Genomic DNA, 14,727 nt, shown 5'->3' with positions numbered 1-14,727 from the left:
TGGGTATGTGGCCGAATAGACAACTTCTACTGACAGTTGTCTGTGCTAGTAGACAAGTTGGGTCACTGGGTATATGTGCCATTGGGAATGTGCCCAGACAGACATCTTTGACAGTGCATGTATGTACATGTGATACTGGCGTGTGCTCATTCTTGGCCAATCCCAGGTGTACATGCCAAAGTGACGCAAGGTATGCAGCCTCTAACATACAGCCCCATTCACAATAGAGAGATTTATTTACAGAAACGCAGAGAGGTCGGCCTGAGCCATAACTTGCTCTGGCCTGCTACTCTACTCTGGGGAAAAGGGACGGGGAGGAAAAAGGCTGATGAATGAGGATGATGGTACGAGGAAAAGACTCGTATATACAAATTCACAGGGTTGTAGCATCTCTAAAGCTGTGCGTCCAGCCCAGTGGCTTGGAGAAAAGCTATAGGGGCACTTGTTATCAGGGCTGCACTGTTTGCATTAGGCCAAGGAGCTAAAAGAAACTCATCTGATAGCAGCTTCTTATCGACGTTCGCAATAGTAGAGACCAGTTGCTGTCATTCTTGCGCGTACACGGGACACACGCAAAATATACGATCGAGTGCTTCCGGTACCTCACAGTATTCACAGTTTGAGCTACTATCACTGCCACCTATCATATGTCTATAATGGTTGGTGAATGCGACACCAAGGCGAATCCGGTGCACCATGCTCATTTAGCTTCTTTTGAGCTTGTGAGGCATACAAAACTTTACTTCTTGCTCCCATTTGTGCACTTGCTTGTGTCGTGGATCTGGTTGGGTCCAGTAATCCAAAGTATGGCTGCGTATTACGCGATGAAGTTGGGTGTTTGTGTCTGTTTGTGAGAACGGAATGCGTACTGCCTGTTCATTGCCTATCACGCCACAGTGCGAAGGGATCCACTGAAAGGTGACACTGCGGCCATTTCTATTTGCGTGGTCGAGATGCTCTGTAATTTCTGTAGCCATGGAATGATACGGGCCCCGTCTGAGGACACAGTCAATCGTTTGAAGAGCTGGTTTAGAATCGCAGAATATCGTTCATGCGTGAGAAGGTGCCTCGGAGAGAAATCGAAGTGTCTCCCAGATAGCAACAAGTTCTGTGGCAGTTACACATTCGTCCTGAACGTGGCCACTTGATGGAGAGTCATCGCAATGAAGTTGCAGCCAGGATACTAAAAGGATACTAGGAAGTTTCAACTGGGATGCATGTGTCATATGGCACATGTGATTTGTGATTGGCCGCGATTGGCCGTGAAAATGCCACTTTGTGTGTCTACGGTGGCAATACAGTGTGTTGATATGCAAATGTTTTAACGTTGACATTCATGGAGAGGTGGGTTGTGCCGGAATTTTTGTCACACAGGTTAGGTCATAATAGAGTTTCTTACAGTCTTGTAAGAAACACTATGAGTGAAGCAAATATCCGTCCCTCCAAGTTTCCGGCCTTCATGCTGCCAAATACATTTGCGCTTTTTTTTTTAAATTCTCGCACAGCGTCGGCGCACGTATTTTATTCCCTTTTTTATCACTAGCGTGAATCCCCAGAACTCCGCACCTGGCGCTGCCGTCGCAACAGCAGACGCGACGCGCGCAGACGAGCATGTCTGCTGGCCTGTGGAGTGCAAGCTGTGGTGCGGGTCGCGGGTGTTCGGCGCCTAATTTACGCGACGTTTGATCTTGAGTTTAGCCATAGAGGCTATGGTTTAGCTCAGCCGCAGTAGCCAGCTGTGCACATGTATGTCGCATGAAAAATCGGACTGGCTGTCCACGCGTGCTGCTCGGGAGACTGTGCTACAGCAGGTGTGCCGGGGGAACCCGGGCAGCTGCAGCGGCGACGGCATGCCGCTCGTCAGCGAAGAATTCCGTGTCAAATTAAACTCTCTCAAGTCCAGCGGTAGAATCGAACTCGTCGAGGACGTCAACGGCATCGCACGTCTAAGCATCAATGATCCGGCGAAGAGGAACTGCCTCTCCGGTGAGTGATCGAACGCCGAAAATTTGCAGGAAAGTCCGCGACGAATCCGAAACATCGGTGAATTTCCACTCAGCGGACTGTGCTATTTGTGTAAATTGCTCGTTTATTTAGCGCTCTTGCACGTTTGAGGCCGCACGTGTCCACGAAAAAGAAAAAAAGAAAACGATAGGAAGGAAGCCTTTCGCGAACGTATAGCGCGTTGATTGAGAATATGTATGGGTGAAAACATCGCATTTGCTTCCTCGTTCCTTGACGTAAGGTCGCGACATCTTCGAGTTTGCCTCATTAATGATGTGTGTTATAACTCGTTCTCTTATATTTATAGCTGTGTACGTTCGCAAATACAAAGGATGAACTAATTAATTAAATTATGGGGTTTTACGTGCCAAAACCACTTTCTGATTATGAGGCACGCCGGAGTGGAGTGGAGCAGCCTAACCATAGCCACTGAATAACCACGGCGGGTAATACAAAGGATGCCGTTACGCGAAAGGTTATGGAATCAAACTGCAACGCCTGAAATCTCTCATGGGTACGAAACAGAGCGTCATTTCGTGATTTTACAGCCGTTACATTTGCATACTCGGAACTCAACTTATTGCGTTTAACACGCTTGTTGCATTTATAATTTTTGACACGATTTCTTTCTTTCTTTTTTATTTTATTTTATTTTTTGTCAGGAGAGATGATGTTGGAGCTGGCCAACGCCGTCAGAACATTGGAGCACTGGCCCCATATCAAGGCAGTTTTGCTCTGCGGCGAAGGCCCGTTCTTTTGTTCAGGGGCTAACCTGATGTCAATGAAAGGCATCCCCAGCCCCGACGAGGGACGCCAGATGTCCGCTCTTATGCAGGACACGTTGACAAGGTGATCTTAATTGAGTTGCACGTATACCTTAATATGCCCCAACAGCTGTATCTGTCGTAATAGAACAAAGCGCTGGGCATCCTGTAATTTATGGCGTTGCCTCAGTACATATGGGTGCCTCAGCATAGCGTACTTAAAATATGTAGTATTTGAACTCAACTTGAAGGTGTGCATTTTCAAGTTCTGCGGTATTTGTGAAATTGGAGGGACTTTCACATGTTTTCCTGAACTATGCCATGTTTAGAAAATGTCTATGCAGTGTTTCTATGTTGCAATGTCTATGCAGTGTTTCTACATTTTCTATGCAGTGTTTGTACCTCACAAATTGTATAGTAACCTCTTGTGAGCTAGGTGCTCTCATTTATTGTTGCATGTACTCCATTTCAGGTGATATAAGAAGCACAGACACGCACATGTAGTGCTCTATCTCTCTCTTTCATTTTCTGGTAATTTTGAAATTATTTATCGCAACCATCAATTAAGACTTGTAATTTGCAGCTGTGCATTCATGAACTAAAAAACAAACAGATCAGTTTAGCAGTTACGTAAAAGCCACAATTAAGTGCTTCATTAATAATAAATAAATAAAATAAACGAAACATTAGAATGTTTCAAAATAATTGCATCATGTACAGGGACTGTAATGGAAACAGAAATGCTATGCCAGCCAATTTTCAGCTTGCGCAAGGCATTATACAGCCATTGTGTCTTTTTTCTTTCTACCTGCAATAAATTGCCAGCATGTAATTGGGTCATTCAATGCCTATGTACAGCTGCCTCTACCATACCACTCAACTGTCTGAGATATCCTGTTTTAAATTTAGGTGCTTCACTATAACACGAAACGTCATTTCATGAAATAATTTTTACCAATAAAATGTTTTGTCTGGCTCCAGCAGTACTAGAACTTTTTCATGGTGCACGAAAGTGTGCATCATTAAAGGCATCACTAAAAACTGTGTTCTTTCATTAAGAAAGCAACACATCATTTTCTCAGGAGAATGAAGAGAGGGCCTTCCTCTATTCACCCACATACATTGTTCTTCATATATGCAAATGTGTATACATACGCTAATATGCATGTAATATACATGTAGGTAAGTGCAAAGTGAACAGACAGGAAGATGGCAATTTGGATTAGAGAGCAATCGGGGCTAGCCAATACTTTAGTTGACATGACGAGGAAAAAAATGGAGTTGTGCAGGCCATGTAATGGATAGGGCAGATGACCAATGGGCTATTAAAGTTACAGAATGGGTACAAAGGAAACGGAAGTAGAGTTGAGGATGGCAGAGAATTAGGGGAATGATGAAGTTACAAAATATGCAGGGCACACCTAGGAATCAGCTGGTGAAAAACGTAATTGGAAATCACTGGGAGAGGCCTTCATCCTGCAGTGGACATAAATGGAAGCTGATAATGATTAACGTGCATACAGTACAGCACTGTATCAATACAATATTCAGCTGCATTTCGTGCCCACAAAAGCACAAATGTGCTTCTGGTCTGGACAGGACATGGCGTTGCAGAGCTATGCCTGGCCCACCAACAGAAAGAACAGCACAGTCTCAGAAGGAAGTCTAAGAGTACAAGCTAGAATACCAGATAGAACATCAAGGTGCAGGCCGTGAGGTCTACCTGCTGCCCCACATCACAGCAGTTCCAGTATTGCATATAAGACTGGCTGGCATAGCGACTTTGCTGAAGGTTCACATGGTTTTTATTCAAGCGTGACCACATGTTTTGAGCTCACCTTGAATATTCCAATATATATTCGCATTGTTATTTATACGAATGCTGCAGAGGCGCCAACTGCTCATTCTGTGCTCTTTCCACCAGGTTCAGCAACCTCCCTATGATCAGCGCCGTCCTCATCGAGGGCCGTGCAATCGGCGGCGGAGCGGAACTAACCACGGCAGCAGACTTCCGAATCATGGCCCCCGACTCCGAAGTTCAGTTTGTTCATGTGCGCATGGGGATCACTTCTGCGTGGGGTGGCATGAGCCGACTGACACAGATTGTTGGTGAGTGCCAGATGTCTGCCTACCTTGTTTTTTATATTCTTGTACTTATTGTGTCATGCATTACACACTTGCTCTAAGCCAGTCACCCACCTAGATTGGTGTCATTCAACTGACCTACATATATGCATGTGTATTGGCAGTGCTATCTCTAAATGGCAACATGATGATGATGATGTGTGGCTGTTCCCTATGTAACAGGCGGGCACAGATATGCCTGCGCCCTAGCCAATAAAGAAAAACAACAACAACAAACAAAACAGGTGTCCGCACACACACACACACCCACATTCGCCGATCAGCGTCGCACAGTGCTCCACCACTGCACAAGTCTGTCTCTAGTTATGTTGATGCTTGCATCGAGGCGTGTAGCAGCTGAAGAAACCCTAGCGATTGCTGTATGGTGGTGCCCTCTGTGTGCCGTGGAGACAAACCTGCGCATAGCAATACGAGGTGTCCAATAAAGCTGCTTAAACTTCGTGAAGTAGCAACACTCTCCTCCTCCACCTTCACTCCTCCTCGTTTCTCCTTTTTTTCACGCTCCCTCCTTGACCGTGGCGCCACCTACACTGCTCGAGCTTAGCAACGGCACCAATATACGCTCCTCGCCACTCCGTACACGCTTCTCGAGCAAAAATGGCGCTGAAGCAAGGCGCGAGGGCCCACGTGATGCTATTAGGCCAATAGCGACGCAGCGTCGGCGTCGGCCAGAGCGCGCGAGGAGGAGGCGGCATTCTTCAAAGCATGGCGCTACTTTACGAAGTTTAAGGGGCTTTAGTGTCCAATGGTTTCCTCTTCTTCTCCGCAGATCCGGCAAAGCACAGCTTGCACTTCGGGGGAGAGATCGAAACTGCGCTGGTGTGTCAGGGTGCATAGGGCTCCCACGCGCACCTCAAAGAACAGTGCACTTCCGACACCATTGTCGTAGAAGCCTTCTGGTGGGATAGCTTGCTTGTGCGCCCAATATACCTTTAGACCGGACTTAGTCGCCATCGCGTCCCGCCACAGCGAGGTCTCCTCTTCGCTTACTCGCGTCCACACTTCCACTGACCATTTGTGTTGGCGGGGTTTCTGAACCGTGTGAGCGATGAAGCCAAACTTACGCTTGAGTGTCTGGACTCACCCGCACCATCGAGTTACGAATGCCCTTGATGGATATGTATTGATATAGGCCAACACGCCCATCGCTCATTGTTCATGAGGCGCAGTCATCCCTCACATGCCAGTTTGCTGCGTGTTTCCCGTGCTTCAAACGACAACCACCCAGTGTCGCCTTGAATAGCCTCCACCGGCCCACGGCCATGGCTGCCTAATGCTTTTCAGCCAACATCTGGCTGTGCTCGTTCTAGGCATGCCTTGGTACTTGCTGAAATAGTGATAACGGCGTTTGCAAATGTCAACGCCGGCACGTGCACCGCTTTCCACATTTCTCGTACAAGAAGAAAACAATTGCAGCCCCATAGTGAGCGACAGCGTAGGATCCTGCTAGCGCATCTTTAAGCCTGCCGAAGGTGGTCTTCATGCGTCCCAAGTGTGTGTTCTGATCAGGGTTGCCAGTTCCGCTTAATATAAGCGAATGTGGGCTTCTTTTTTCACCGAGTCGCTTATAAATTTTTATAGTCGCTTGTCGCGTTTTTTGGGGCTTACTCGCGCTTTTCCTGCAAATATTGTTATTTTAATGCCCGTCGCGCGCGTTTGTCGTTAAATATACATGATAGTAGGAGGAGTCACAAAGTATGAAACAGTCCCTATCCATTCATCAATGTTTTGACGCCTTGCCAGCACTCGTGGTCGTCTATGTCGTAGTGTGTTGGCGGTGTTATTTGTGCAAAATGGCTTCGAAGTGGTCGAAATCTGGCAAACGATATTGTAAAGAGTGGGAAAAGGAAGCGCAGCTCAAGGACTGGTTACGCCCAGTCACCGGAGACGATAAAAAAGCTGCATGCAAGTATTGCAAGTGTGAAATCCGCGCTCATCATGCCGACCTCGTTCAGCACATGGCAACAGAAAAACACGCGAAGAACTCCCGGCCACTTTCCAGTGCACGTTTGACAACCATGGGCTTCACCAAATCATCGCCTCGAACGACAACACCAGAATTGGAGCTCAAGCTGGCATGTTACTCGGCGTGTCATGCCACTATCAACTCTGTGGATCATCTCGGCGAGCTGTTACAGTCGTCCACAGCGTGCGAGGTAAAGCTGCACCGAACAAAATGTGCAGCACTAATAACAAAAGTTCTTGCCCGTTGCCTGCTTGAGGATCTCGTGAAGGATATAGGTGCCTCGCAGTACTCATTATTGATTGACGAAAGTACTGACATAGCAAATGAAAAGCAGGTCGCTGTCATGGTTCGCTATTTCAGCACCTCACTAAAAAAAGTAGTGTCCAAGTTCCTGGGACTGTTCACGCTCGAGGGTTCAAGTGCCCAACAGATTGCACAAAGCCTCTTAGACTTCTTGACCAGTGTTGGTCTGGATTTCATAAGGTGTATCGGAATTTGAACCGACGGCTGCAATGTTATGGTTGGGAGGATCAACTCTGTGTACACACACTTGTGTCGAAAAAATGAGAACCTCATGCTAGTCAAGTGCGTGTGTCACTCGATTCAACTATGTGCAAGCAAGGCAGTAGAAGTGCTGCCCCGGAGCCTAGAATTCCTGGTTGGCCGTTCGTACAGTTGATTTCGCACAGTTCACTGCGGCTTCAGGAATACGGCAAAATTTACCGACTGATGAACAACGGCAAAGAACCATTAAAGTTGGTTCAGCTGTCGGGAACGCGGTGGCTGTCAATCTCCGGCTGCTGTAAACGTATACTGGAACAATGGGAGGAACTCAAGCTTCACTTCACCATCTGCAAGGACAAGTACCGTTGCTATGACGCTGAGAGTCTGTCCGAAATGTATCGGGATCCTGTCAACAAGCTGTACCTTGTGTTCCTGAACCCATTGCTGCAAGAATTCTCAAGAATCAATAAGCTGTTCCAACTTGAAACTGGAAATCCACTGAAACTGGTTGATTGACTTCAGAACATTTTCCGGTCATTGATTTGCAGAGTGCTCAACCCGTTGTACATCCCAGCTGCAGGAGAAAGACTTCTGGAAGTCAACCTGGAGGACAGTGCAATCCACCTTCCACTTTCTGCTGTGAACCTTGGAGTGCTGTTCAACATCGAAGTGGCAGCATCCAAACTTAAAGCTGAGCAAGAAAAAGACGTTAAATTGAGATGCCGGGATTTCATTTTTGAGGCTGCAAAGCAAGTGCAGCTTAGGCTTCCTCCCAACATTCAGCTATGGCATTCCATGAAATCATTCTCGCCCGAGAACGTATTGAGCCAGGTAAAACTGCCCCCTTCAGGACGTGCCTCTCCTCAAACTGTTCAAGGGAGATGTAGGACTCCTGGATACACAGTATAGACGGCTGTGCCTCCTTCCTTGGAAAAATGTAAACAACAAGGACGGCGCTTCTTTCTGGGTAGAAGTGCTAGATTTCAAGGATGCAAGCGGCGAAAGTTGTTTCAAGGAAATAGCACAGTTCGCTCTGTCGTTGTTGGCCATGCCCCTTAGCAATGCCGATGTCGAGCGCGTGTTCTCGCACATGAACCTGGTGAAGTCGCGCCACCGAAACAGAATGAAGAATCCAATGTTGAGCGGCATCCTGCACGTACGTTATGGCCTAAAGTTTCGAGGTGTTTGCTGCCGGGACTTTCAACCGACATTAAAAATGTTGCAGCTATTCAACTCTAAAAATATGTATGGTTCCGAAGTGGACGCGGAGGATTTTCCTGATGAGTCGAACACATCCGACGATGACTGTGTGTAGTTGAGCCGTGAAATGAACCATAGGTTGGATGAGTCAACAAGTAACTTCATTCATGTACAGGCCAACACGCAATGACCAGGGTGCAGACTACCCTGGGGACAATGTTAAAAAACTACATGAGTGTTTTCGCTCATTCTTGCGGATATTGTTGCTGTTGAAAATAATTTAAGTGATTTGTTCGCCTTCCCTTCATATTTGTGCGATTTTTCGATACTGTAATTAAACGATTTGCAAGAATCAGAAAATTTGTTAACGTCCGCTTCTTTTGGGCTTCTTAGCAAAAGTCGTGCTGCTTTTTTTGGGCTTGTTTTGGGGTGGTTATTTGCTTATTTGCTCGGCAGCATCTGGCAACTCTGGTTCTGATGTACTGATGGTGACTCCCCGGCATCGGTACTGCGTCACCCATGGTACCGGTTCACCGTTGGGAAGGGTAACTGCTGTGTCTAGCTGGGGGCTCGAGAATTGCAGCACAGCTGATTTCTTGGCGTTAAAACGTAGGCCGAGGTGATCTAGCTGAGTCGCGGCCGTTGTCAGCCGACATTGCAGCTGTGTTACATCCTCGGCAAGTAGAACCATGTCGTCCCCAAATATGAGTCCCGGTAGAGTCCACGTATCCGGCATTCCGTCCCACATGCTGCGGAGATCAACGCCTAGACCCGACTTTAGCAATGCCCGCTCCAGTCCAGATACGTTGATCATGTATAAAAGTGGGGAAAGAGGGCAGCCTTGTTTTAGCCCTTTGCAGACCTCAATGGGCTCTGTTTGATGTCAGCAAAACGCGCTATGACCTTGTTCCCCGCATACAGTCTACACATCATGTCTACCCAGTGTGGCGGTAGCCCTAGGGCAGTCATGCTGCTGAAGAGGTGGCTGTGCGGGACACTGTCGTATGCTTTTGCAACATCAAGGAAGCAGCCGACGAGGCCTCATGTTTCTTTCTTTGCCACTTCAGTACACTGGCCGAGCACGAATAAATTGTCTTCGGGCCGTATGTTCAGGCGGAATCCATTTTGAAGTTCGGGGAAGATGCCCTCAAGCTCCGCCCGTGTGCCCACCCATCCTTTGACAATGTATGCAACGATACGGTAGAGGACACTGGTGACAGTAATCGTGGATAGTCTAATACATTGGTCACATCACCGCCTTTCTTCGGTACTAGGGTGACTCTACCGAAAAGCCACTCTGTTGGGATCGGGTCGCATTTGATGATGCCGGAGTATATGATGGCTAGTTGTTTACGCGCATAAACATAAACCATAATACAGAGACACCTGGTGCCTGTGTTTAACATCACAGCCCAAGTCATTTCGACCATCATGGAGGGCTAATGGCAGATTTGTAATAAAAACAGTTGGAAGGAATAGTTTTAGAACGGCAGGAAGCTGAGCTAGTTGGTAGGGATTAATAATGCAAAGAAGGGGTAAGGACGTTCGTGTTGTCCATTTCTCTTCTGTTGTGTTCGTGTTTGCATGCCTTACCCCTTCTTTGCATTATGGAATAGTTTTACGTTATACCGGCCCAGGTCTCAAATTTATTGTGGTAGCTCACATGAATGATCAATTTTTCTTGAAAAGCAGTGGCAGCAAAATTATTACACACTTGACATAGGGTTGCCTGCATCTAGCTTTATGTTACGCCAGATTATTTTAGCTTATCATTCGTGGTTTAATTTCATAAATGGCAAAAGCTGGTGTCCACATCTTTAGACATAGGGTTTAAAAGGTTAGCTGGTGTCATTCTGGAATTTAATTCCGTGTGGATAAGCCTTGTAAACTCACCGGCTACAATTAGTAAATTTCAGTATGTTCCATAACAAAATTAATTAAAATAATTAGTGGTTTTCTTTAATTAGTTGGTTATGTGTTTTAATTTCTCATGCAAGCAATGTCCGTCCCTCTGAATAATCCAGCTCATGAACTAGAGTTAGTTATCTGCAACAGGCGATTTTTTAAAATTCTGTAAAAATGATCACCCCGTATGTGCTACAGACTGCTTCAAAATCAGAATTCATCTTCTCCAATTTGCTCCAGAATGAAACTTCATCTTCTCCAAAAATTGCTGCTACATGACTTTGGGCATTTCTACCTCTCTTCACTAAATCAACTATTATACACTGTGACAGCAGGAAAAAGCACAATGATGCAAACCTGCTTCTTGATCAATGTCAACTATCGGCCAATGACAGCACTCTATCAAAATCTGCCCACTGACATCAAGGGGCAGCCATTGGCAGCCCTGAAACGGGTGAGTAGAAGGTCTCTGTTGAAAAGAGAGTGTTTGAGAAATAGGTGACTGCGCGCTTCGCTTGCGAGCACGAAGTCACCTTGAGTCGCCTGGAGAATTTGGCTGAAATGTGCACAGCAGCATATGCTATACGTGAAGTGTGTTTTTTTCACCAAGCCCCGGATGGTTGGTTCAGAGCCCCCTTTAACCCTTCCACGGGCAAAATTTTCGTGCGCGACAGAAGGGTCTACTTATGTGGTCTTCCACAAGGCATGGTTGCGAATGTTCTCTGTAAAAATTTCAAAATTCTTTCAAGTAACATTTGCATAAGCGCTTAGGTAGGATGTATTCTTGCCCACTGCCCAGTAAGCATCCCCCCCCCCCCCCCCCCCCAAAATAAATTACTTTGATATTACCCAGGACTATCTACAGCTGAGAAAAAAAGAATGTAATGGTCATTATACTGTTCTGGTCATTATACTGGTCATTATACTGTTGTGTAGGGGTCAGCATTGAGTGGCCCAGCACAGCCCTGACAAATGTATCGCACCTGCCCCTCTGCTGTCTTCATGCTACAGGACCGGTACATGTTCACGATAAAATAGACTTGCTGCAAGTTTTAAAGAAGTGGGGCTTTTTTGTTGCGAAGAAAATTGTTTCAAAGCATTTACACACATTCTGAAGCCACCACTTAGTAGGTATGTGAAACACTCGAGCAGACAGCATAGCTGAGGTCACCTCTAAGTGCAGGAAATTATGTAGATTCACATTTGCAGCAACAAAGAAAAGCACTGCATTTATTTTATTTTATTGTGTGAAGTTTTTTTAAAGATGGCAACGCGTTCTTGTGATAGCAGTAACTCCCCTTGCCGTGAAATTGCCAATGAATGGCTACATCAGTTTGGGCTATTTGTCCTTAAAAGGAAGCATTAGCTCGGGCCCATCTCCGATGCCACCTATTCAAGGACATGTAAAATGCAGGAATGCTGTTGTGAGATAAATCCCGACTGATGTTACTGAACTTTGTTGCATCTGAGAGAAAACGTTAAATTCTAGTGGCTGTACAATGCAGAGTGTCAATTTAAAGCCTGAATTTTTTCTAAAAGATTTGCCAGAAATTCATCAGTTAAAAAAAATACAAGTACGAGAGAGAGAGAAGTAAACGTTATTGGAGGCACAAATTAGTAGTTGAGACCCTGGCAGAGGAGCTAGAGTGGAGGCCATGTGGTCTCGACACAGTTAGCCCACTCGGCCAGCATGACTTGGCATTCTAGGTCATCCGTCTTGACCGCACACTCCCAGACCTCGAGCGTGGGCACTTGCCGAAGAATCGTCCTTGGCGGGAGGTGGGATGGTACAAAGTTTGCAAATCCATAACTCTACACAGAAAGCAGGTATGACAGTTCTGTAAACTGCAGCCATTAGAACATCCAAAGGGGACAAATTTGGTACATTAGTTTACAGCTTACATGGATTTGTTACAATGTTTACAAGGGTCTTGCAAAAGGCCTATTCACAAATTAGTAGGGGTATGTGAATATCAAAATTCTCGAATACGAATCGAATATGAATACTTAGCACTGAATATCGAATAATGATATGCCCATGCATTTATTAGCAAGTTGGTTTATTTTAGCATGTTGGAACATTGCAATGACATTATCATTGGTAAAAAATTATATTTGTAACCCGTTATACTGAAAGATTGTGTTTGGATCATGTCAGCTTCGGAAAATTGAATCATTTCTGAGTTTGCTGTCCTCGTCAACCTGTGCCTTATTATACCGCATAAGTTTCCCGTAAGCTCAGAGGCATTTGACCCTGTACCAGTCGTCATTCGTCGCATTTGCTGTCAAGCAATAAGCTCAGTATTGGGTTGGGGATGGAACCTGCAAAAGATTGCACCCTCACTGTTGGCAAACCCGCGCCCCCTTGCTACTGAGAGGCTGGCTTTCTTGCACATCTTTGACGTCCAGTGGCCAAGTGTGTTCTACAGGTGAAATTTTGTTAGCAGCATGAAATTGTCGCAAAATTCACCGCAAAATCAGACACATTTTCCTAAATTATATAGAAATAAACGCTTAGAACCATGTTTTCTCCCGCACAGCCTGAAATACATTCGATTTATTTCGAATATTCGTATCCCATCGAATATTAAAAATATAATATTCAAAATTTTTGAATATTTGCACACCCCTACCAATCAGTGATATATTTCACCTGGGTGTGTAATATATGAGTTTTGTCCGGTGTAGCTGTATTATTAAACGCAGTTTACAGGCCTTTTATATTGTTTTTTATTGCTGAGTTACAAAGTTGCAAACTTGACAGTTCTGATTTTCTAAACTTTTCAATTTTCAACAATATTTATTAAGATATCTGTGGCTTGCATCAATAACCTGCTTCCTACAGTCACTAGATTTTAACTTATTCTTATAAATGTAACAAACTTAATCAAATTCATTGAAATAGTAGTTGCAGAAAAAAACAATTTCTCCTTTTCCATGTATTTAGATAGAAGTCCTTGCTCTTAATGCTTTGAAGGGCAAGTAAGTGCATAGCCATATTCATTTAGCACAAACTTGACGACACAAAGAAGATACTAGAAAATGTGCTATTGGCGTAGTTGGCAGAACTTTGGACACATTTAGCGCATGCTCGGCGTTGTAATGACCCATGCAAAATTTTGTTCTGTGCAGGTAAAATTTAAGGAATTTGTCATGCCTCAGCCTACTATGTCACGAATTTGCCTACTTTGAGTGAGTTCTACTGAGTCAAGTGATGCTCCGAAAGTTCATCATCACTCCCGTTTCGATCGATTTCAGTCATGACGCAAGGAATTGGCACATTTTGTGGAGCACTACCTCATAAAATCTGTGATGGCACATCATTGTGAACAATGTTAATAAGTTGACTTCCGTTTATTCGACTCTCGTTAATTTGATTTTTCGGTTGATTTGATCCCAACCGGAGGCCCCAGTTGGCGCCTGCGCATTTGAACAAGCCCAGACTTTCGTTATTTGGATCCTAAAATCGGCCCTCACCGAGTAATTCCAATTCGATAAATCAGAAAGCACACGCCTCAACTTGGCTGACGACTCGGCACGGCCTAGGCCAGTCACGTGAGGCGAAACTCAACGCACTGAACGCGCGTTTCGAGCAACGATCTCTGACTGCGCCCCAGTTTAGTGGTAGTGTTTGTCTTGGCGGAACTTAGGAAACTCGGAATGCATCGAACACGCGTCATCTCCTGTAGAAAGCTCCTATTTTTGGCCTGCCCTAGGAAGATTTTCGAGCAATAACTGTAGCTCGCAATGTCTGATTATGATATTTACCCAGTTCTAATGAGCGCCTTTTCTTTTTGTCGAGAAAATTGTTCCGAAAATTGCCAGTCCAATGCAGTCAGTTACAAAACCAAAACCACCTCTATGGCATTTATATGCTTTACCGCATAAAGTGGTTGTAATGCGGCGAAGCTGACTTTCAAGAGACGCTTAAGGTGAATAATAACTCAACGTGGATGTTTAAAGTACCAGTACAGAAATCTCGCAGCTTCGTGTTAAGAAAAGACTTGGTTTTAAAAAAAAATCACGTCTGAAGGGTTTGCATACCTCTAACACAATTCAAATAGCCCGCCCCTGAGCTCCTGGGAAGTCACGGCGTTGCCTATGCCATCACCATTCTTTACAGCCGTCCGTACGTAAAACCATGCCCGACAGCCAGTGCTACACGGTTGCTTGCACAAAACGCAATAGTGCTGGCAGAAACCGAGGTAACACAGCTGACAGTGCAAAAAAGGAAGGAAA

The 14,727-nt window shown here is 45.3% G+C and overlaps 1 protein-coding gene across 1 annotated transcript in view; it reads left to right on the top strand.

Annotated features, from left to right (window-relative positions):
- Positions 1-14,727, top strand: part of LOC135896117 (uncharacterized) — a 35,450-nt gene that overhangs the window by 8,873 nt on the left and 11,850 nt on the right. Inside the window, exons 6-8 of the mRNA XM_065424458.1 lie at positions 1,719-1,986; positions 2,667-2,853; positions 4,693-4,877. Of these exons, the coding sequence (XP_065280530.1) occupies positions 1,719-1,986; positions 2,667-2,853; positions 4,693-4,877 (640 nt within the window). The remainder of the gene's footprint in view (positions 1-1,718; positions 1,987-2,666; positions 2,854-4,692; positions 4,878-14,727) is intronic.

The sequence above is a fragment of the Dermacentor albipictus genome, chromosome 6, assembly GCF_038994185.2.
Source record: "Dermacentor albipictus isolate Rhodes 1998 colony chromosome 6, USDA_Dalb.pri_finalv2, whole genome shotgun sequence".
Taxonomy (NCBI): domain Eukaryota; kingdom Metazoa; phylum Arthropoda; class Arachnida; order Ixodida; family Ixodidae; genus Dermacentor; species Dermacentor albipictus.
Note: the sequence above shows the minus strand (reverse complement) of the source record. Positions and strands in the feature narration are given on the sequence as shown.